The 22,866-nt window shown below is 40.1% G+C and overlaps 1 protein-coding gene across 4 annotated transcripts in view; it reads right to left on the bottom strand.

Annotated features, from left to right (window-relative positions):
* The window catches only part of nrg2 (neuregulin 2), a 224,051-nt gene that overhangs the window by 23,054 nt on the left and 178,131 nt on the right, over positions 1-22,866 (bottom strand). For 2 of the 4 annotated variants that reach the window (XM_016993081.2, XM_062977890.1), the window contains exons 5-6: positions 9,672-9,730; positions 151-174 (exon numbers count right to left, since the gene is read on the bottom strand). In XM_016993081.2, coding sequence (XP_016848570.2) covers positions 151-174; positions 9,672-9,730 — 83 coding nt within the window. Of the gene's footprint in view, positions 1-150; positions 175-9,671; positions 9,731-9,989; positions 10,067-22,866 lie in introns of all 4 variants that reach the window. The other 2 variants (XM_062977888.1, XM_062977889.1) reach the window with 2 other exon arrangements.

Below are 22,866 nucleotides of genomic sequence, written 5' to 3'. Positions count from 1 at the left end.
AATAATGTAAATGTAAGGCATTGCTGTCCGCATTATGCAATTTATGAAACAAGATAGCCATCCCATTGAAAGCAGAATATATGTAATGTGAAGGATTGTGAGTAGGGGCTTAATGGCGTCTGATTAAGAAATGAATGGTTTATTCCATACCCTTTAATTCTAATCCAAGATGTTCTGCCAGTGCAAAAAAGGAACAAATAAGAAAAAGAGAGAAGAGAAACAATTTTATAAAAGACAGAATTTCAAATATGAATGCAAACATACTATGCAGTAAGAAAAGCTTTGTGTTTTCAGTTCACAGGAACAGTAAGAAAGAAAACAGTATTGTCATCACAAATATTTAAAAGGCCAGTACAGTACCTCCATATGTAAATAGATATCTAGTAAGGGAATTAGGACTTCCTCAAGAAAAGGCAGTATTGCATGGATGGATGTGGCAATCAGAAATATTAAATGGACACCTTCTGAAGGACCAAAGGATAGCTGGACATACAATTATATCTATAGCAACACAAAACTCATGAAAGACACATTTTTAATCAAGTCTTCAGAACTTTACTTAAAAGCAAGTCCTTCTGAAATCAAGATGAGTAAAGCTAGTAGGGCTGTGCAGCCAATGAAAAAAATGTTTCAAACTCCTTACAAAATTAGTTTCCAAAATATTTCTAAAGCATCGTTAGTGAAAATTTTGTTACTATAACGAGAGTAACAAAATTTCATTACTTTTTTGTTATAGTAATTGTGCAAATGTGGAAACTTCAGGGGTAAAACTTGCTACAATGGTACAACACATTTACCACTGTTAGCCCATTAAGTTTCAGAACATTTCACTTATCCATGAAATTTTGGGGAATTTTCAAAGTTTTTATAAACAACATTAAAAAACTAGAAGAGCTATCTCCTTGTATTTTCTATACAATGACATAAAATAACAGGGGATCATTCCTCCTACTTTCAGACATATTCATACATCTATTGATTTTACTGATTTTTTTCTTTTAAAAAAGGCTTTTTTTAAAAAAAAGCCACAACAGCCATCTCATTGAATGTTTATCATATTAACCAGTAGAACTTCCATTTAAGGATTTCTTCCCAGTGCAGACAAGGAGATTAACTTACTAGAAGTATCAATCAGTGCTCCTCTTTGCAGATTCAACTGTTTATTGGTATTCTGGCTGGCTGCTGCTACAGAGGGACAAATCTTGCCCCTATCCTCATTGGGGATTTCTGATGCTGAGCAGAATTCTGGGAAATGTAGTTTAGGGCAGGGCTTTTTGAATTCTCTGGCATAGGGTTCCTCGCCTTCCCAAACTACATTTCCCAGAATTCTGTGCTTTCTCAGTCTATTTCCCAGCAAATTCTGCTCTTCCCCTGCTGCTTCCCTCTTCTAATGGCAAGAGGCCGTTAATTTAAAGAAGAACAACCGCTTTTTTGGTTTTGCTTTGCTTCAAAAATGAAACTAACTTTGGGAGGCTTCAGAGGTTTACAAAATTCAAACAAAAAAGTATTGGGTAAGTTAAGTTTTTGGCGCGGCCCATTCCCATGTGTAATATATGGCATTGTAAGTACGAATTTAACAAATCTGATCTGACTTACAAGGACTAGTGATAATTTTGCACAGCCCTAATAGCTAGTAAGCTTTTATTGAATGAAATAACCATTTATTAGAAGAGGATACCTTCCTTGTGAGGTATTGTCTAGTAAGATATAATCTGGGGGGAAATGGAAGACCGACTGAAGTATAGTTTTTGTTTTGTTTTGTGTGGGGTTTAGATCTAAAATTCAGACCTTGAGACTCCAAAGTTTCCCCATTACACATATATTGAGGAAAAGGGTTGCAGGCTGGATTTTTGATCTACTGGTGAATCTAAAAGCCACAGTACAGTAGTACATCTGGTCTTCCACATTTGCAGGTTTCACCTTTGCGAATTTGATTATTCATTGATAGGTTCTCTCTAACACTCTCCAGGTGCGCCACCATCACACATCCACCAGAAATTGAGCCCAGGGTTGTGCTGAAGGACCTAGAAATTCCTAGAGATAACATGACTATAGGCATTCGTAGGTCCTGCAGCACAATTCTGTGGTTAATTTCCAGTAGACGTTGACAATAGAGTTGCACTGATGACCCGGAGATTCCTATAAAGGTGTTCTCTCAAGTTTAAAAAAAGTTTTTTTTATTTGTTTTTTGCACTTCTGTGGGGATCCTGCATCCCTAACCCCAGCAAATGTGGAGAATTGACTGCATAAAATAAGGAAGGTTTTCAAGAACTGATTGCCAGGCGAACAAGACATACTTTTAAGCCTCAAAGTCTACAGTTTGTAACAGTGGTAAGATGAACAGAAATGAAATTAGACTTGGCAAAACAAGACGGTACAACACCTCAGAATTCAGGTTCTGCCAAAGAGAATGAAAGCTAATCGCTTTACTGTTTTGTTTTCCCTTCAGTCATAATCAAGAGGAAGGAAATATCTTCCAGGAATAGAGAGTTAATCCTGGCAATAATAATAAAGGTGGGGTCACAACCAGAAACCTGTCCTAATCTAATACTAAATGCAGAAGCTCCCTCCTTCGCACCTTTTTGTAATTTGGTGGAGGTCTCACAGGGTCAAGTAACAACTGCTCTGGAGCTTGTTTTGTTCTACCAATACCTTTTTATTCTTTTTTCTTTTCTTTTCCCAACAGATCAGGATTTCTTAACCATTCCATACTCAAACCAGGAACGACAGAGCAAGAGCATACATTTCCTGAATGAAAGGTTGTTTCACTTAAAACAAAGGCAACATTCTTAGTTTTCAATAAAATGCAACAAACAATTCTTTGTTTTCCACACCAGGGATTCCTAGGCCTATATCCAATTGCAAGTCCTAATCAGAGTTGCACCCGTGGGATTATGCAAGGGTTAGTTCAATGGGTTTATTGTAATTGGGACTAACAACTGGATCTACAGGCTCATCTACATGGGTCAAATGCGGCGGGACAGGAGTGAGCAGACTTTGTGATATCCACATGATGTACAGAGCACTTTCATTATAATGCTTGTTAAGGCCTCTTAATGTGACACTGTCCCATATTTTAAAGAAGTGGGATGCGCGCGGGGGGGGGGGGGGGGTTGTTACAGAACTTCTTCAAAGCTCCTGTGCTCACTTGTACTTTGTGGCCAAATTATATTCAGTACTGTCCATGACTATTTTTCACAGCCATCCCACCTTCTATAGTTGACACTATAGGTTATTGGGTGATGTTCAGAGTTCAAATTGTTGTTTTATATACTACTGGTTTATTTTCTATTGTACTGTGTGTTTATTTTATGTGTTGTTTTAGGTACTTTGTGCCATATGTAAGCTGCCCCGAGTCCCTTCGGGGAGATGGAGGCGGGATACAAAAATAAAGTTTTTATTATTATTATTTTCTGGGCTCGGACAGACCACAGACAGGGTGGCACTTATTGTCCCCCTTCTGTCTTTGTCTTGGTGGCAACCACTGGGTGCAAAACTACTGATAGTCATCACTCATAGCATCTCCTCAGGAGAGGACAATGTCTTCTCCCCCCCCACCCCCCGCCTCTCCCACTTTGCATTGGCACTCTGTCTCCCTTTTGCCTACAAGAATCTATTAGACCATTAATAATAATAATAATAATAATAATAATAATAATAATAATACAAAGACTCTGGCATAAGCCAGTCAAGATGGTCCCAGTGGTGATCGGCACACTGGGTGCAGTGCCTAAAGGCCTTGGCCTTCACTTAAACACAATTGGCGCTGACAAAATTACCAACTGCCAGCTGCAGAAGGCCACCTTACTGGGATCTGCTCGCATTATTCGCCGATACCTCACACAGTCCTAGACATTTGGGAAGTGTCCAACATGTGATCCAATTCAACAGCCAGCAGAGTGTCTGTTGTGGACTCATCTTGTTGTGTTTCAAATAATAATAATAATAATAATAATAATAATAATAATAATAATAATAATAATAATAATAATAAATAATGCAGGACTACATGACAGAAGCCCACCAAGCAAAATGCATCTAGTTTCTTCTTTGCTGTTCTCCTATTTGAACATGGGGGAAAGTACTCAGATTTTCTAATTCAATTCATGATTTTTTTAAAAATACATAATTTTTTCATTATAAAGTCCATATTGCAACTTAACATATAGTGTGTATTTTGTTTTAATTCCCCAGAAGTAATCTTCTATATTTGTTTCAGATCAATCATGGATTCACTTATTTTTCAGTCAGTGCTAAAATAGAATTGCCGTAAAGCATTTAAATTATAACCATAATGGATAATGCAGTATGCTTAACATTCTTCTTTAACTAATAATAAAAAAGAATAGGAGGTTATTGCAATGAAGGACCTCATCACATTAAGGCTGGAATTTGTCTCGTATCGTGGCAAATCTGGTAGGGCCCAGCATGGGAAACTTGTAGCCTAACACTTCACCCACCTTCTCCCTCACTTCATCCCATGGGGTAAGTGACACAGCCTGACTTTCCCCTGTTGTTTCCAATGCAACACGGGAAACCTCCCGTGTTGCCGTTACTGCCTCCTGTGACACTGCCAATTCATTTGAGGCACGGAGCCCTGCCAGAAGTATATCGACATTGTGAGACGAGAGCTGGCAGGCTCTGTGCCTCAAGTGAAGTGGAAATGTCATAGGATGGCAATTTTGCCTGTCTGATGAGATTATAATACTTTTTAAAAGGTGACCATATAGAATCTATGTAAATATTGCTTTTTGAGTCCTTAAATCTCATTATAATACTAATTTGCCAGAAAACCATTTTGCTATTGTTGTCTTTATTTATTTCCGTCCTTTCTCCAAAAACGAAAAACTGAAATACTATGTAACTATAAAAATATTGTTATAGTTGTGAAATGGGACTCAAATAAATATAGCTATAATATGTTAAAAAAAAACCCACAACATTACATTGTAATTCATCTCTTAATGGCATTTAAGCCTTCAAAATAATATCAGAAATATAAAGGAGTAAATAACAAATGGAGACAAATTCATGGGGTATCCAGAAAATTCTTAAGATAAGAATTAACTGCAAACCAGAATTCATGTTATTAGAACTGTTGGAAAATCAAATAATAAAGGGACATGGACAAATACTGCAGAAATCTTATATGCTAAACAACGGAAAAAGACAGAAATGCCAACTATTGACGATTGGACTGTGAAGATGTGGGAACTAATAGAAATTGATTAACAATTTTGTCAAGAGATAAATCACTGGACACATTTTTAAAATAAACCAATAGATATCTGAGGGAGAAGAAACTATGTACAGGTTTGGAGAAGTAAACTGTAAAAATTTACTGGATATAAGAAGTAAAAACATGTTTATAGAAAAACCAACAAAAAGGAAGCAGGTAATTCCGCTTTAAAACTAATTTATATGTGTTTTATTTTAGAGTCATATCTAATCAGAGTAGAGATATATGTTTGTAGGAGAAACTATATAATTTTGTTATGTAGTGATTGTTTAAGAATGTTTATGTGCATCTATAGAGATATACACATTATTTTCTTTGTCTTTTTATATTAACTTTTGAAAATGTAAAACATGTAATTCACCTCTAAATAATATTGAAAAAAACAGTTAAAGATAACAAAAAGCCATTGAAAAGCAATACAAATATAAATTGTATTTGAAGCTCTTTGCTCAGTTCCCCAGTTCCTCAAAATTCATTACCATATTTCACTAAATTTAAGGTGCACCTTTCCCCCATTTAGGGGACCCAAAAACAAGGTGTTGTGTTTCAAATAATAATTGATGATGTCTTAGGGCCCTTCGAGACAGGCCCTATATCCCAGGTTTTCTGCTTTAAACTGGATTATATGTGTCCACATTGCCAGATAATCTGGGATAAACAGAAAACTTGGGATCAGATTGTGGGATATAGGGCCTGTCTGGAAGGGCCCTTAGATTTGCCAGTTTTTTTTAGTTTTTTAACATTGTTTTACCTCTGGGGGAGGAGGAAGGGCCCCAGCCTCAATAACTCAGTCAGCACCCAAAATTTTGTCCTTAGACTCAGCCAGATGACTATGTACAGTATACTAGTCTGGCTGAGCTAAGCGCCACGTCCTGCTTCCCCCGCCTCCCCAATGGGGACATAGAACTAGTAAAAAAGATTCAAGCGGACAAGACAAAAACAAGGTATTATTCATGAAGAGGAAAATATTTTTAAAATTCAAAGGAAATCCATTTTTCCAAAATTAAAAATTCAAAACGGGGTGCACCTTACATTCAATTGCACCTTAAATTTGAACAAATATAATAGTATGGGTTTATGTCCCATTTTAGCTGGTCCACAAATTATTTTTCTTTATTTCTATTTCTTCCTATGTTTAGTGCTGTAACAATGTTTTATAAACTGCTGCAACCACATATCAAAGATAGTTACTGCTGCTTACTGTTTAATATATCTACATTTCAGCAAGCAACTTTGCATTATGAAATAAATGCTTCTTCTGGCTATAATTCAAAAGGCCAAAGTATTAAACCGGGGGTGGGCAACTGCAAAGGAAGCAATGGTCTATTTTTTACCCTTCTCATGCAGTGTATCTATTCTGACCAACTCATGATTGAAATTAAGGAATGGGGCAAGGTTGAATTTCTGGGAAATGGGAGACCACACACTTTTGTAACCACATTTGCAAGTGGTGTTGGTGCTGTTCCATTATCCAGGTGGATTCCAAAAGGGGGTCTAGACAGAGAAGGATGTCCATTTTAAGGGGGGGAGTTGAAGGAGGAAAATCATTTTTCCCATGTTCACTGGTTATCCCCCCAGTTCCCATGTCATAAATGACTGTTGTTTTAATGATAGCAACAAAGGGGGAGGGGGGTAACAGGAGAACAGGGTGAAATAATTTAACTCCCCCCCCCCCACTTCTCTGTCTAGGTCTCCTTTTGGCTTCTGTCTGGATAATGGAAACTGTACTGTTGGTAATAATAATAATTATTATTTATTTATTTATTTATTTATTTATTTATACCCCGCCAGCATCTCCCATAGGGACTCGGGGTGGCTTACAAATAGCACACAATGGTGCCACACAACATATACAATACAGTATATCAACATTAAAACCAGTAACACATTTAAAACCAGACATATAAATAGCAAGAGCCATAGAGTCAAAATATTTTAAAGTATGGGTTAAAAAAAACCATGCAACCAAATATTATCAAAGGCCTTTTGAAAGAGACAAGTGTTTAGCTTTTTCTGAAAGTGCTGTAATGTGGAGGCTTGCTTGAGTTCACTGGAGACAGCCTTCCAGAGCCAGGGGGCAAGAAGGCCCTCTTCCCCGTCCCTACCAACCGCACTTGAAACGGAGGTGGGACCAAGAGGAGAGCCTTCCCGGCAGATCTTAGAACCCGTGCTGGTTCATAGGGGGAGATGCAGTCTCGGAGATAGGCTGGACCCAAATCATGTGGAGCTTTATAGGTAATAACCTGCACTTTGAATTGAGCCCAGAAGCTTATCAACAGCCAGAGGAGCTGCTTCAATAGGGGTTGCAGCAGTTAGTTGAAAGAAGATAATCCAAAATTGCTCCAGTTTTTGTTTTACATTTAGTGGGTTTCATAGAGCTTCCGGTAGCTGTGGAAGAGGGGGCTTTAAGGGAATACAAGTGGGACTCAGAGGTGAAGCTCATCACTGCACCTTCTCACTCCATCTTAAGCATTGTTTTTATTTTGACTCACAAGTCAAATTCAAGTCAGATAAGAACAACTGTTGTATCTTTATATGGGAAAACCAAAATACTACCTTTGGTCTCCTGCTCTCTATCATTTTTAAAGATGGTTTTTTTTCTTCATTTCAATACTGTCTTCTACTCTTTTGATTTAATTTTTTTTATGTGACATCAAGTCGTATAAGTCTTTTATTCAGAATTTCACAAAGTACGTATACTCCCCTGATTGTCTGTAGAAGCTAGTAACGGTGCATTAAAGAGAAAATATTCCTGAACATTAGTTTTCTCTTCTCTAAAAGCAAGCAAGCAAGCAAAGCACATATTGGAACAGTAGAAGCTGATATTTTTAAATAATTAATGACACTCTCTAAAACAGAGCCCTATGGCCCCTTGACAAAGTTATTACAGCATAAACTTCTATGGACTGCAGCCCACTTCTAAAGCTCTGGTCATCAGGTAATAAGGCATGTGAGATTTCCTGGGCAAGGTTTATTTTACTTCTATACTCCTCCCCCTAAACACCATTAGTGAAAGAGTGTTGCATTGCAGTAAAATTTGCCAGGTATGCAAAGCTTGCAGAACATTTTATTTATTTACACTCAGGGATTTTTGTTCCCCAAGTCTAATAAAATTAGTATTACTTCACTGCGCACAATGGCAGGAGCAGTGTTGGGCCATATCCTGGAACTTGTTACCGTAATTCTTTGTATGCAACCCCATTTGGATGCTTGTCCATAGATTTATATAGTCAACAGTATGATTAACAATACCCAAAATTAATCAGTTTAGCCTTGGGCAGGAGCCACCATAGTAACTCTATTAATCTTCATTTTATTGCACAGAAATGGCTGGATTAGGCTGAAGAATTATGGAGGAACAAATGCACCAGTTCTAACAGGTGGAAATGAAAGGTACTAGGGGAAACTATGATAAATGCCACCATTTCATCAATATTTTCTTCAGAACTATAGTGTGTCTTGGTTCCCAAATAAAAGTTAATCCAAGGTCATAACTAAGTAAAAACCTATGTTGCCTCTGAAAAGACTGATGCTGTGTGTTACTAGGTCTACATATAAATTAAGTGGGCATGTTCCATTAAACCTCCTTCTTAACATCCTGTGCGACAGAAGGAGCAGGGAGAATTAGTAAAGCCACACTTTGGAGCAGGCATGGGCAAACTTGGGCCCTCCAGGTGTTTTGGGCATCAACTCCCACAATTCAGCTAAGATAACAGCCAGTAGGCAGTTAGGAATTGTGGGAGTTGGAGTCCAAAACACCTGGTGGGTCCAAGTTTGCCCTTGCCTGCTTTAGAGTCAGAATTACTAATAGCCCTTTATCCTTGACCAAAAAATTCTATTATACAGACCTTACAGATATTAGATTTGCAGTTGTAGTCCAAGGACATACTATTAAAACTGCAGTAGAGGATAGATCTCTGGCTCTATCAATACCTCTTTAGCTGCAAAGCTATACATTGCCTAATTCCATGGATATGGCAATGGTCTTTAAAGAATCACTCAGTAGCCCTATTTAATTTACCTCTTTTTTTAGTTTACAGCTGCAAATTCCTTGAGGGAGAATGGAATATTCAAGATAACTCAAATAAACAGGTCCCACTCTCCCTTTAAATTTGTTTGCCTGAATTATAAATCCAAAGTGAGTTCTGTTTAGATCAGTGGTTCTCAACCTGTGGGTCCCCAAATGTTTTGGCCTTCAACTCCCAGAAATCCTAACAGCTGGTAAACTGGCTGGGATTTCTGGGAGTTGTAGATCAAAACACCTGGGGAACCACAGGCTGAGAACCACTGGTTTAGATTAACATCGACACCAATAACCATTCAAACAAATAGCAAAAGATGGAAAGCTCCAAATAGGGAAAGAGTTGCTTTCAAGGTGTCCCGTAGCGTGCCTCGACAAATCACAGAAAGAGAGAACTGGAAAGAGACATACTGGAGAAGCTGGCCATTGCGGAGTTCTGACACTGGTCCCCTGTGAATTCATTCGGACACCTAACAAAAGAAAAGAAAACCAGAAAGAGAGAAAGAAGATAGCATGATATCGAAACAGATTGAAAAGAGGCCTTTCTGATGCCAGCTTAGCTCCTTCTCAAGACTCTTGATGTGCTTTTTGGCTGGTCCCTTACCTGCATTACCTAAACCTTAGCCCAGATATTAACTCAAAAGAATACCCTCACTATGCCATTCTAAATCCAGCACTGTTCCCAGGAGATTTTAAGTAATATGGCGCAATTTTTGTCTTCAAACATACTTTGCTTAGGATCTGGCATGTACAATCGCAAAGGCAGTTTCTCCAAACATCTCTGTCCGAAGAATCCGTTTGGACATCTGGAGAAGGAAAAGGGGACAAATCACAGAACAAGGCTGGCATCATCCTTGAGGCTATGGTTAGAAATAAAAAAATGCACAGCGATGAATTAAAAAAAAATAAAGCATCTAATGTAAGATAGCTGGATTTAATCTTTACTATGTGAAAAAAGGGGTTTTCCTAAATTCTTTTCTGTGCAATTGATCCATCCCTCCTCCATGCATTTTCAGCCTGTAACTCTCAATACCCACAGACTTCGGTCATCAATGTCATTAAAAGAAACAGGACCACTATCCAGTATTTAGGGTCACTTTCCCAATCTAGGCACCCACCATGCGTTGACATGGAATGGGGAGAATTTTCACCCAACACAACTGGAAGTTGCTAGGGCTGGGGTAGTTAGGTGTATGGATTTAAATGTTCTCAAATTCCAGATACATAATACTGGGGCAAAGTGTAGCATTGGGTGCAATTTTCCATTTCTCAGCAAATTCATGTTTTGTGTATTCATGAGGTTTGGGGCTGCCAGTTTTTCACTCAGATTGTTTGATGATGGATAACAGATCAGTTGGCAAAGGAGGCAAATGTAAATACATTATGCCAATCAATGACACAGAACAAAATGTTACTTTTGGATCACTACCTTAAAAATGGCACAGATGAGCTACAAAGTCAGCAGCAATCTCCTTTGGCCCAAAATAGTGTGATCAGAAGGGGCTCTGGGTACTTTTAGTAGGCACATCATCTAACCCATTAGTTCTCAACCTGGGGTCCCCAGATGTTTTTGGCCTTCAACTCCCAGAAATCCTAACAGCTGGTAAACTGGCTGGGATTTCTGGGAGTTGTAGGCCCAAAACAACTGGGGACCCCAGGTTGAGAACCACTGATCTAACCTTAAAGCTGCAATCCTGTGCACTGTTACTGGGGAATAAATCACATTCTAATCAGTATAACTTGAGTAAATATGCATAGGATTGCACTGCATGGCATTGATACCTGTTAAAACTTATCCCTTGCCAAGTAGAAAATCCTCCTGTAGCCAGGCTAAGGAATGCTAAGCCACTATTGGAAAAGGAATGGGGCTGATATCATGAGCTGACCCACTGTTGAGTAAATCTGCATATACTAAACCACATTCTATTTCCTTTCAGTACAATTTGAAGACCAACAACAACAAACAAAACAAAACAAAAAATAAGGTATTACCCTTCATTTTCTTACTTTTTCTTCTAATCAGCCACATAGTGTACAATGTCCTATGTTCTTTAGTTTGGGATTGCAGATTATTTTCATCAAATTATGGCATATCAATTCTTACCATGAGAAAGATAAGCTGCAGCTACAAATTGTATGCTAGCAGAAGAGACCAAAATTCTAGCTTCCACTGCGGACTCACTGAACTGACACATTCCGTGCAATAAAATCCAATGGAGTGGCAAAAACATTTGATTTCAATGGCTTCGTTACCATCTTTAGAACAAATGTTTAGATCATTGAATGAAGTGTGACGTGTTGTTACAGCATAATTACAGACATTACACTGTGGATCTAAATTCATCTCGTTCTCTTTTTATCAGTGAATATAGACCAAATTCAAGCGTGAGTCATAAGCTATAAGTTAACTGAATTGATGGAATGGGTAATTTTTCATATTACTTTATGTTTTGTTTGTTTGCAAATGTTTTTATAATGATGCATCATAGAAAAAAACAGGCAAATGGGACTTCAGAGACTGAGAGCAAAAGTTTGCTCTCATTTGGCTCAAAGTGAGAAAGAAGCAATTTGAAGAGAAAAGCCAGTTTTGAGTCTCCAAAACCAACAGAAGACTCAATCTAGGAATAGAAGGAGTTGAAGATTAGCTATAAAGGACAATATTTGTCTTAGGACAACATCCCACGCATTCTGGTGTCCCACAGAGGCCATCACATGATGTAAGGGAACTTACAGTAGAACTCCACAGTGCATGGAAACGGAACCCAAATGGAGGAAAATGGGGAAAGGATGGACCTCGATGGCTGGCCATCTCAGAAGACAGACCTCAACAGGAGAGAATGGCAAAAGACAGTTCCTTCTGCTCTCCTCCCCTTCCCGGCTCATGGGATGTCATTGGTGTTCAAGATCAAAAATTGTAGAGGGCTGGGCATGGGTTTGTGCAAAAAGTGCTGAGTCTGGAATAAAGTGCTGAGCTTGCTGTAATGGCAGTTGGGATGAGCATTCATTGACAGGGGCCTAATCATCAAACACGCACTGGAACATCCACATTTTGAGGTCCCTGCAGAAAGTGGACAGAGTGGGTGCTAGCCTAATCTCCCTGGGGAGGGAGTTCCAAAGCAGGGAGGCCACCACCGAGAAGGCTTTCTCTCTCGCCCCCACCAGTCATGCTTGTGATGGTGGTGGGAGTGAAAGAAGGGCCTCCCTAGCAGATCTTAGGGCCCACACTGGTTCATAAGGGAAGATGCAATCACAAAAGTAGGCAGAACCTGAACCGCAGGAGGAGGAGGAGGCATTAGAGGTGGAGGAACAAGAAGAAGCCCTCTGAATGATACCTTAGAAGAATACTCAATGGCACCATTACCTAGACCAAGCATGGGCAAACTTTTTTGCCTTGGGGTCGCATTTGCTGGGCTGAGAGAGAGGGGGGCTGTTTACGCACTGGACGAGGCAGGCCTGTGAGGAGTAGGGCTCAGGAGGGGGTAGGGCAAGACCTGGATCATCCTCAGATTGTCCTACCAGCATAAGGACGGGACTGCTTGTCCCATCCTTATGCCAGGAGGAAGGCGGGACACACGGCAACTGCCCTGATCTTCCTCCTCTGATTCTCGGGCTGTCCTCTCGACATTATGCCAGAAGGAGGGCAACACAGACTCCGAAGGGCTCTCAGCTGCCACATGCCTTCCTTGAGCTGCCCTCCTGGCATAAGGATGGGGCCGCTCACCCTGTCTTTATGCCAGGAGGAGGGTGAGATACACAGTGGCTGAGAGCATTCTGGAGGGCTCTCAGCTGCTGCTGCGTGCCTGCCTCCCCCGTCATTTTGGCATAAGGACGCAGTGGGCCACCATGTCTCTATACCAAGAGAACAGGGAAAATGAGGAGGGCTTGAGATAAGTGTCCAGGTTGCCGCATCTAGCCCCTGAACCTTAGTTTGCCCTATGCCTGACTTAGACTATACATACCCTTGAAAAACCAAGGTATTGACTACTAATTGCCTATATTATGGAGTATGAGTCTGTTAGCAATTCCATCCAAATCTCCCTGCTTATTAGGCAGTGGTGTCGCCGCTCTCTTTTAAAGCCAATTTAGTTCTGTATCTCAGTGTCATATAAGAGCTCAATTCCACTGGCAGCACATAGCTGATAATGGATCAAAACAAAACAGATACAGGAAGGGAGGATATTTCTAATACCAGCTATGGCCTACATCTTTTCCAAATCCATTTGGGAGGAATATTCAAAAAGAGAGAAGAAAGAAAAGGATAAGCAGGATTAAATTTGTTATGTTTCATCTAAGTCCCTTCCTCCATTTGGTGGAAAACTGGACTTCTAGAGCCTTTGGATAAAAGAACAGTAAAGTTTTTTTGTGATTTTGGGGAGGTGGAAACCTTACCTACTGTGTGTGTGTGTGTGTGTGTGTGTGCGAGAGAGAGAGAGAGAGAGAGAGAGAGAGAGAGAGAGAGAGAGAGAGAGAGAGAGAGGAATGAATGAGAATGAATTAATGAATGGTTGAATGAAAGCTGAAGTGACAAAATGAATAGGTAGATGGCTCCATCCAAAAGCAACCTTAACTCCGAAGCAGGAGCAGCTGCTCCAAAGTCCAGGTCTGTCATCCAGCTTCAGAACGTCATTATTGCCTTTTCTTTCTCTGGCATTATCATCATTATTATTTACTACTGGTCAGAATAATATCATATTTTATAACAAACATTACAACAGCAAAAGTAGGAACAGGGAAAGGAAGGCATGGAGATGTAGGAAAGGGTTCAACATCCACCCTTCAAGTGGCCATGGTTGCTGAAAAAGGTGACAAAATAGTCAACTACATGTCAATAAAATATGATAAAAACTTTGTTTTATATTTCTTCATATATCCTGTCTCATAGATTATTTTAAAGATGAATTTATCCCATCAAATACATTATAATATCAAGCTATGTGTAAAGAGTGCTACTAGGACAGCATGTCTATAATAAATGCTTAAAGTTACATTAAATGAGTGTGTCATCAAACAGGTGAAGTACCATATGGCAACACTGAAATCTCAAGCAGATTTCTGCAGGAAGTCTGGCCAACTAAAAGGTAATTTTATAATAGAAATTCTCTTTTTTGGCTTACTCTACTAAAAACAAATATAAACTAATGTGAATCTCTAACAAATAACATTTTCATAAATGTTTCCTATAGAAATGTAGCGATTGTGAGAATATCCTCAATTTTCAGTCTAATTCAGCCTTGTTGCTCTGACACCATTTCCTCTTTCCTTGAAAGAAACTTACAGGATCTCACAGCCAATAAAGGCCTATGCCATAAATGGGATGACATAATGTTGCTACATGGTCCAGTAGGTCTTACTTCCATTATGACATAAATTTTAAAAAATTATCAACTTAGAGTGCAAGTAGTATCTTCTGGCTAGAGCTTGGGAAAAAGTTGTTTTGGACTACAAATCTCAGGGGTCCATCATCATCCATGTTGACTGGTGGCTTGCAGTTCAAGAAGTAACTTCTCCAAAGTGCACTCCCGAATTAGCCATGTCAGCATTTCACAGTCAAAGGCATGAAATGAATGGGATGACTTCAGAAAACAGCATGACTAATTGGATTTGGCAATATAATAATGCTACTACAAAAGAGATGCAGTCAAAAGTTTGAGGCAGAGAAACCAAATGTGCTAGAACAGCATCACTGAAACACACCTGACAAAATAAGACTTCTTTAAAAATTCTGAAGCAAGTGCTTTCCATACACAAACAAACTTCACAATAAAACCAGACTCCTGAAAGTATTAGTGATTGTGTGGGGAAAGAGAAAAGTGAGTTGTGGGAGAAGAAATATTTAATTTCCAAGTTTTCATCAACTACACTTACAAAATTTAAGTTATCTCTCTCCAGTAAGAGAAACTCCAGTAAGTCTATTATGTCCCTAGGCATTGGTCTAAAAACAAGGAGCTGATGGGACCTTTTTTCTTTTTCCTCTACCCTTCAAAAAGCAACACTGCGCACACTGCCACAGAGGCAAGGAGAAGAACAAATGCAGTCATATTCACAAGCCAGAGAAAGAGAGGTTATGGAGATATTGCCTTTCAAAAGGTTTGTTCCTTTTCCTATGTTAGACATTTTAAATCTCTGTAATTGGCACAAAGCCTTTCATATGAAGAGGGATACAAACTAAATGGTGTTTGGCTGACTGGACTGAAGTCATTGAGCATATTGAAATCCCCAAAGCGATGAAGATCAGTATAACCAGCTTGGGAGGCTAAGTGGATGATTCAAGAGTATTATTCTATGATAATAGGGATTATTTTAGCTTTTAGCTCAAGTGTCCTTCTCTCTTATGCTAAACTTTGTGGGCCTGCATACTATCAGTGAGTGAGTCAGAAGTGAGAAGGAATATAATATTGCATATTCACACACATACATGTACACAAAGACACACAGACAACAAACGCGTACTTACAGCACTGTGTGTGAAGGCGGGAGAATGAGAGCTCCTATGTTAATGAAGGGGTAAATTTGCTCTGAGTTTTATTCTGACCTACACAGGAATGAGGAATTATGATCCAGCACCTTGAATGGTTATTACAACATTCAGAATAAAATCCATTGAAGATGCACCACCCCACTGACATAAAAGCCACCTGCTACCATGATTACTTTCATCTGTGGATAACCCTCCCTCCTTTCCTCCTGTCCATTATTCATAACTCATAAGATCTTCACTACCATTTTCACTGGCTTTCTTCACATCAATCTTTTTTTAAAAATTCTAAATGGTTGCTTAGGTTTCTAAATTTGGGAAGGTGGGAAATTGAGATCTGAGTATTCCAAATGAACCTCCAATATTTACCAGATGTTACTGGAGCTTCTGCAGCATTTATCAATGTTTTGAAGCACTTTCAAGGCCGTCTAGTGGGTTCAGAGCAAATTCTGTGTTGCCAAAGCTCCCTTACATTTAACAAGGGGGAGTTTAGGAGTTCATCACACAGGCAGCAGGGAAACAGGGGAAAGTTGGGGAAAGCTTTGGGAAGAGTGGAAAAATCATCTTACTTCGTTCTCTCCTGGTAGGGTCTGTCTTTGGGAATGACTAGCCATCCCATATTCTTCACCTATCTTCTCTTCACTTTCCCTTAAACCCCCCCCCCCCCCCAACCCAGCTTTCTGTAAGAAGGCCATAATCATTTTACTTAACTATAACACCCCCAGTGCAGTCTCAATGGGACAGGAAACAGGAAGGTCACATAAAGATCAATTATTTTGATGTGCAGGTCAGTGGGGACATCAGAAGTCTAGATGATTTACACATGATGGTTGCGAGTCCTATACATATTGATAGTAGGGTAAGATTGATCAATTGCTCTGATGTGAGGGAAAGGGCAGACATCAGAGGATTTCTGTGAGGGACCATTACAAAGCAGGACTTGGGAGTCCCGAGACTCCCAAGACTCCTGAGAAGGGAGTCTTCTCTCCCTTGTAGTATGCAGAGCATCACAGGCGGCCACTGGAAGTGGTTGTGCATTTTGGGATGGGCTCCATGGGACTCCGTTTCACCAGCATGCAAAAACAGAACACAGGAGGAACATCCATGTGATGAGGTCCTCAGTGACAGAAGACATGGTAAAATGGGCATTACAGTGGTTCTGCAAAGAGGAGCTCCAGCAATCAGGGTAGGCACTAGATGAGGTTGGGTCAGGCTAAGGAGGCTCAAATCCAAAGAGAAGAACGTAAGTAGGATAAAAATGCAATAGAACTGTGACCTGTCTTGGAAGGCACCTCACATTCCTGACTGCAAGTGACCGTTTTTAAGCCAGAGTTTTCACCTATAAAGGCAAGGAGCAAGAAGGGGGCGGGATACTGACAGAGAAGGATGTAGAATGGGGAAACAGGTTTTGTGGTGAGCTGGACCTGTAGGTGAAATTTTCCACTGCTGTCTTGACGTAACTAGCTTCCTTAACACAAGGAATAAAGAAGGGACTTCAGCTTTCTTATCTCTTGCATCTTTCATTCCACTAGATTTCCAGTGAATTCCTCCTACTGTGTTTAGTATCCAAACTGTGGATATTTTCTTGCTTGATGATGCTGTGCGACTATACTTGAAGTCGAAAGAAACCCAAGTTCTGTTCATTTTCAGGTGCTCTTGTATTCCTTTTCCTTGTTTAGTAACCTACCCCAATCATATCATCATCTATTTCTTTAAAAAGACCAAAACTAATTCAAGGAGTTTTTAAGGACAGTTGGAAATGTTAAGATGCTGTTTTAATTTTCACGCTGACTTAATAGCTCAGAAGCAGACTAGCCTGTTCTACTTCAATAACATTACTCCTTAACATACACTCTGTTACATCAAGATAGTGGTGTTAAAATATGTGCTAACCTTGTAAGTTATATTTGTGTTCTAGCCTTTTTATATTGCTTGTTCTGCCCTAACTGGGCTTGAATTTAGCATGACAGGGATAGGGAAAAGAGAAGTATGACTGTTTTTTAAACAGTTTTATTTTTTTAAAACAATTTGAATCAGCCTTATTATACATTTGTTGTATGTTTTCCGGGCTGTATGGCCATGTTCCAGAAGTATTCTCTCCTGTCGTTTCACCCACATCTATGGCAGACATCCTTAGAGGTTGCCTACCATAGATGTGGGCGAAATATCAGGAGAGAATACTTCTGGAACATGGCCTTACAGCCCAGAAAACACACAACAACCCCGTGATTCCGGCCTTGAAAGCATTCGACAACACTTATTAAAGGTTGGTTCAAAAAGAGAGATTTGTTTTTAACTGCTCTGTGGTGGTCTTTAGTACAAAGGTATCCATGTCTGAAAGCCTTTCTAGACACTGCACTTGTCCTCTCTATGAGTTTCGTTGGTTGACATTAGGTTTTTTTCTCACCTTAAGTAAAATGTATTGCAATGAAGAAAGCTTGGTGAAACCAGAAGATGAGTTTTGGATGAATGGGCTGTGATTTTAGGATAGATAGACTGATTGATCAGTTCAGTTCAGTGCAGTTCAGATCATAAAAATAACCAGACTCAGAACAGCTGAGAACTACCTTGGACTTTAATTCTATGTGCATGCCTTTGGCACCTGATTCTGACAAATGTACTATTGGATTCTAGAAAAAAGAAAGCAACAAACCTAAAGCAGATTTAACAGCCTCACTTCTGACTTAAAAGACTGGCTATTGCCAGGGAGGTTCTGTTCTTGCCTAACAGCTCCACACAAGCAGAAGGCAAAGCAACTAGGCAGCAACTGTGTGCCAGAATCTCAGACTTCTGTCTGAACAAAGGCTCTTCTTGTCTGGCACCTTTATGGAGCTGCCAGGAAAAAAGGACTTGGAGGTCTATATCATCTGTAAGATCAGTAATCACCAACACAGTTTTCTTCATCCCACCTTGCAAACTGTACATGATGGAAGGGAGAGCATCCTAAAAGCCTGTTCCTATCTCCCACTGGGTCCAAAGCTGAAAGGAAACAAGTCAGAGATCATTCACTTCAGTTCAGCCAAACTTACATCTCCCTGCTGTCTATAAGTTTATTGAACAGCTCACTGCTGTCCAGAGGAGGGTGACTAAAATGATCAAGGGTCTGGAGAAAAAGCCCTATGAGGAGCAGCTGAAAGAGCTGGGCATGTTTAGCCTGCAGAAGAAAAGGCTGAGAGGAGGCATGATGAGGGCTATGTGTAAACATGTGAAAAGTTAAAGGGAGGAGGGAGCATTATTGTTTTCTGCTGCCCGGGAGACTAGGACGCAGAACAATTGCTTCAAACTACAGGAAAGGAGATTCCACCTGAACATCAGGAAGAACTTCCTCACTGTGAGAGCTGTTCGGCAGTGGAACTCTCTCCCCCGGACTGTGGTGGAGGCTCCTTCTTCGGAAGCTTTTAAGCAGAGGCTGGATGGCCATCTGTTGGGGGTGCTTTGAATGCAATCTTCCAGCTTCTTGGCAGGGGTTTGGACTGGATGGCCTGCAAGGTCTCTTCTAACTCTATAATTCATGCTTCCAGTTTTCCTCTCTTGTCAACAGTCAAGTGGGTGTTCATGTCAATGTTTATGTATAGGCTTCATTCTACATTATTTTTGGGGAGACTGGAAGAAGAGGTAACAATGTTTTCCGTATTATAGAGCTCCCTAGCAGTATGAGGGATATATCCTTCCATTTGTCCTTTCTATAGTTTGCCAGTTGGGATATGCGTTATCAGGTTCTCTGCACAGAGATATCCATTTCACTAACAGGATGGTGACATGTAATGGCCAGAACTAAAATATCATCATATGTTTTTATTTTGGGTAAAGAAAACTCAGAAAGCAAGGACAAGACCCTGAATCTGGTTATGGGTGGACTCAGTTAACATTCTGGGTTTATATTCCATAGCAATCCATTAAGAAACATATAAAAGATTTTTGATTTGCTTTTTTAGCTAGGATGCAAATTAGATTTTGGAAACAAAAACTGAAAAGGAGAGGTATAGAAATAAATCTTCCTATTCACACATTCTTGTCAGTTATTGCCTGATGGGCTTGAGAAGTTACAAATCTGTAGAGAATGATAGTCACAGTATAACAGAAGCCTCCTCAAGGCCCTGCCCTGACAATGTACCAGGGCTTCCCACACACAAAAAAGCCAGTTTCAGAAAGATGACTAAGGAGCAAACACTTCAGAAGATCCAGTCAAGATAACCCTGTCTCCAAATAGATAAATCCTAGAAGGGCAGGTTGGGTTCCTTATATTTAAGTACGAATGCAGCTAATATTGATCATAAGCACAAGATGTTGGAGACAGCCAGCATTGCATAGTGATCACTGTTTTGGATCTAGAACACAAGAGGTTCAGGTTTAATCTCTGCTAGGTCATGAATCGCTCACCCCACTAAAGTATTTCACAGGCTGGTTGCGGAGATTAATGGTGAGTAGAGATGTACCATTTGGGAAAAACACATCCCATTTTTGGTCCTGTTTTTGGCTAGGCTCCCATTTTGTTTTTGTTTTTTTAGAAGTTCCTGAAATCGGGAGGGGGGAAATGCCATTTTGTAGAAGCTCTGACCATTTGTTTCAATGAGGGGAAATGGCAAGGCTTCTCTTTCTCTCATCTATGGCTATGGGGATGAAAATGTCCATGCTTGGAGGACACATTTAACACCGCAAACCCAGTAAGTTTCAGAACATTTTGGTCATCCACTGATTTTTAGGAATTTTTAAAGGAAAGAGAGATTCAAAGAAGTGAACTAACAAGAAGGGCTGTAAGAGAGAGACTGCTGGAGAGGCTGCAGGTGCACACAAGTCAGAAGGTAGGGTTGGGAAGGGCATAGAAAAGACCAGGAGTCAAAGAGGTGAAAGGGGGGGGGAGTCCTTCTGTCCTTCTTTTATTTTAATAGTAATTTTGCTAGGGAGGAGGCTCCCACCTACTCCTCCCTGATGGAATTACTAGTAAAATAAGGACTGAAAGATATTTAACTAAGAAAATGTCATGCAGAAGACAAAAGAATCCTCAAAAAGCAATCCATTCCATAAGCACTAAACAGCGGTACAGAGACACACAGAGCTAGCACATCTCTCTGGCAAGGCAAAAGGGGGATAGGAAAAACCCATGTATGGCTGCTCTTCTCTCGTGGCAGCCAAATACAGCCAAAAATCGGCTGCCACATGTCCCGTTATTGCCGGTCTCTGGCTGCCCCACCCGCCCACCTTGTATCTGGGGATTCGGTTGCCGGTTTTAGCCGAATCCGCCAAATATGGAACACCAAGCTGATCTTATGCAGATCCTTAATGGTGAGGAGTAAAACATATAAAGGGCCATATATATATTGCTGGTGTGGTGATGGTTATTACAACAATAACAATAGCAATAAATATTGTCATAAATACAAATGCATTCAGTTGTATTCTTATCAGAGCACTGTGATTTTCCCATGTATTTTTATTCCACAACCAACAATTCTGCAAGTTAAGTCAGTTTGAGAACGACCAAACTCCAGCCACCCCCCCCCCCCCCACAAAAGGTAGCATACGTGTCTCCTTCCCTTTCCACATTATTTATACATAATCTTTCTTTGAGCTCTATAGCAGAAAATGGTGGTAGTCACGAGGCAGCAAACCATTCCTTTAAAAAGTGACTTAAAATGTTACCACTTCCTTCATGTTATAGTTCATGATCTTGATGAGTAGCCCATTTGCAGTGCAACCCTATGCATATTAACTGAGGGCAGTTTTACTCTGACCCTGAAGCAGACTTACCACAGCCACCTTGGAGTCCCCACTACCCAGCTATGTCGAACATGGTTTGGTAGCCTGAGCAGCCACCCAAAATGCCCCCCCCCCCATATTGTGACACCTCCACCTACATGTCATGACACCTGCACCTTCATGAAGTCTTGCTATGCAGCCTCCTTAGCGGGGCCAGTGTCTGGCTGAGGGCAGTCAGACTGCCTAGAAGGATGTAAGTAGAGTTGTTGAGTTCAGGGAATAGCTGCAACATGGGTGGAAGGGAATACCATCCTGTATTCGCAAGCCATCTGGGCCTGGGGATCACAAGCTGCATCTGGTTCTTGACAGGACCTAACTCGGGATGACCATGGCTTAGGATTTGGGTCCCCCCCCCCCCAAATTAACGTAACCCTGGGGAAAGCCGCATTTAAACAGACCTCCCCTGGTTAAGTTGGGTCAGCACTAAGAGGTGACTAGCCACCACTGATCCTAGGCCACGCTGACCTAATTAATCAGTGTAGATGTGCCCTTAGAAAAACATCTCACGGAATTCAATGGAACTTCTTCCCTTGCAAGCATACTTAGCCCCGAAGCCTTTAAAATGTAACCATTTTACTTTTATCAATAACATTAGTTGCAAATGGAAAATTGGCCAACAATAGAATGGGTTTCTCTCCATCTTAACTATATATATGCTTTTAAGTTTTATAATGTGGTTTAATATTATTGTTAACTGATTTGTATGTTGTTGTTTTGATTTTAGTGATTGTGTTTTGAGCATTGAATTTTGCCGACTTTTGTAGGCCACCTTGAGTCTCCTCGGGTGAGAAAGGGGGAGTAGAAATGCTGTAAATAAATTAAAAATCTTCAAAATAGCATTTTGGCCTCACCAGTGTGGTGTGATGATTAGAGTGCTGGACTGGGATTTGGAGCATAAAAGCATACAGAAAAGAATTAGGGCGGGAGAGGAATATATGTAGCCCAGCTACAGGAGACAGATGAAAGAACTGTAGGAAGAATTAGAAAAGGGAAAGGAAAATGGTAGAACAAATCTTTGAACTATATGGAAAAGTCTAAATTTATTATATTTGGAAACTTTCTATTAGGGTTTATTTTATTTTTACATATTTATTTCTAGGTGAAGCAGGTAAGGAGACGAAGTCCTAACTCTTTTCAACTTCAGTACATACGGACCTCTGTTCAATCATGGATGTTCATGAGCTCTCACACACCAATCTCTCAAAACACTATTCAGACTTGGCTGCATGGCTGCTATTCCACTTCTCTTATTTATAATATTAGGAGAGAATGCAGCCTGAGGAATAGCAGCATGAAAATAAATCTCATTTTGATGGTCTAAATATCCCAACAGCAGGAGATTCCAGAAAATCTTGGAAGCTAAGCATGGCTTAG

This window comes from Anolis carolinensis, chromosome 4, assembly GCF_035594765.1.
Source record: "Anolis carolinensis isolate JA03-04 chromosome 4, rAnoCar3.1.pri, whole genome shotgun sequence".
NCBI classification, from domain to species: Eukaryota; Metazoa; Chordata; class Lepidosauria; order Squamata; family Dactyloidae; genus Anolis; species Anolis carolinensis.
This window is presented reverse-complemented; position numbering and strand designations above follow the sequence as displayed.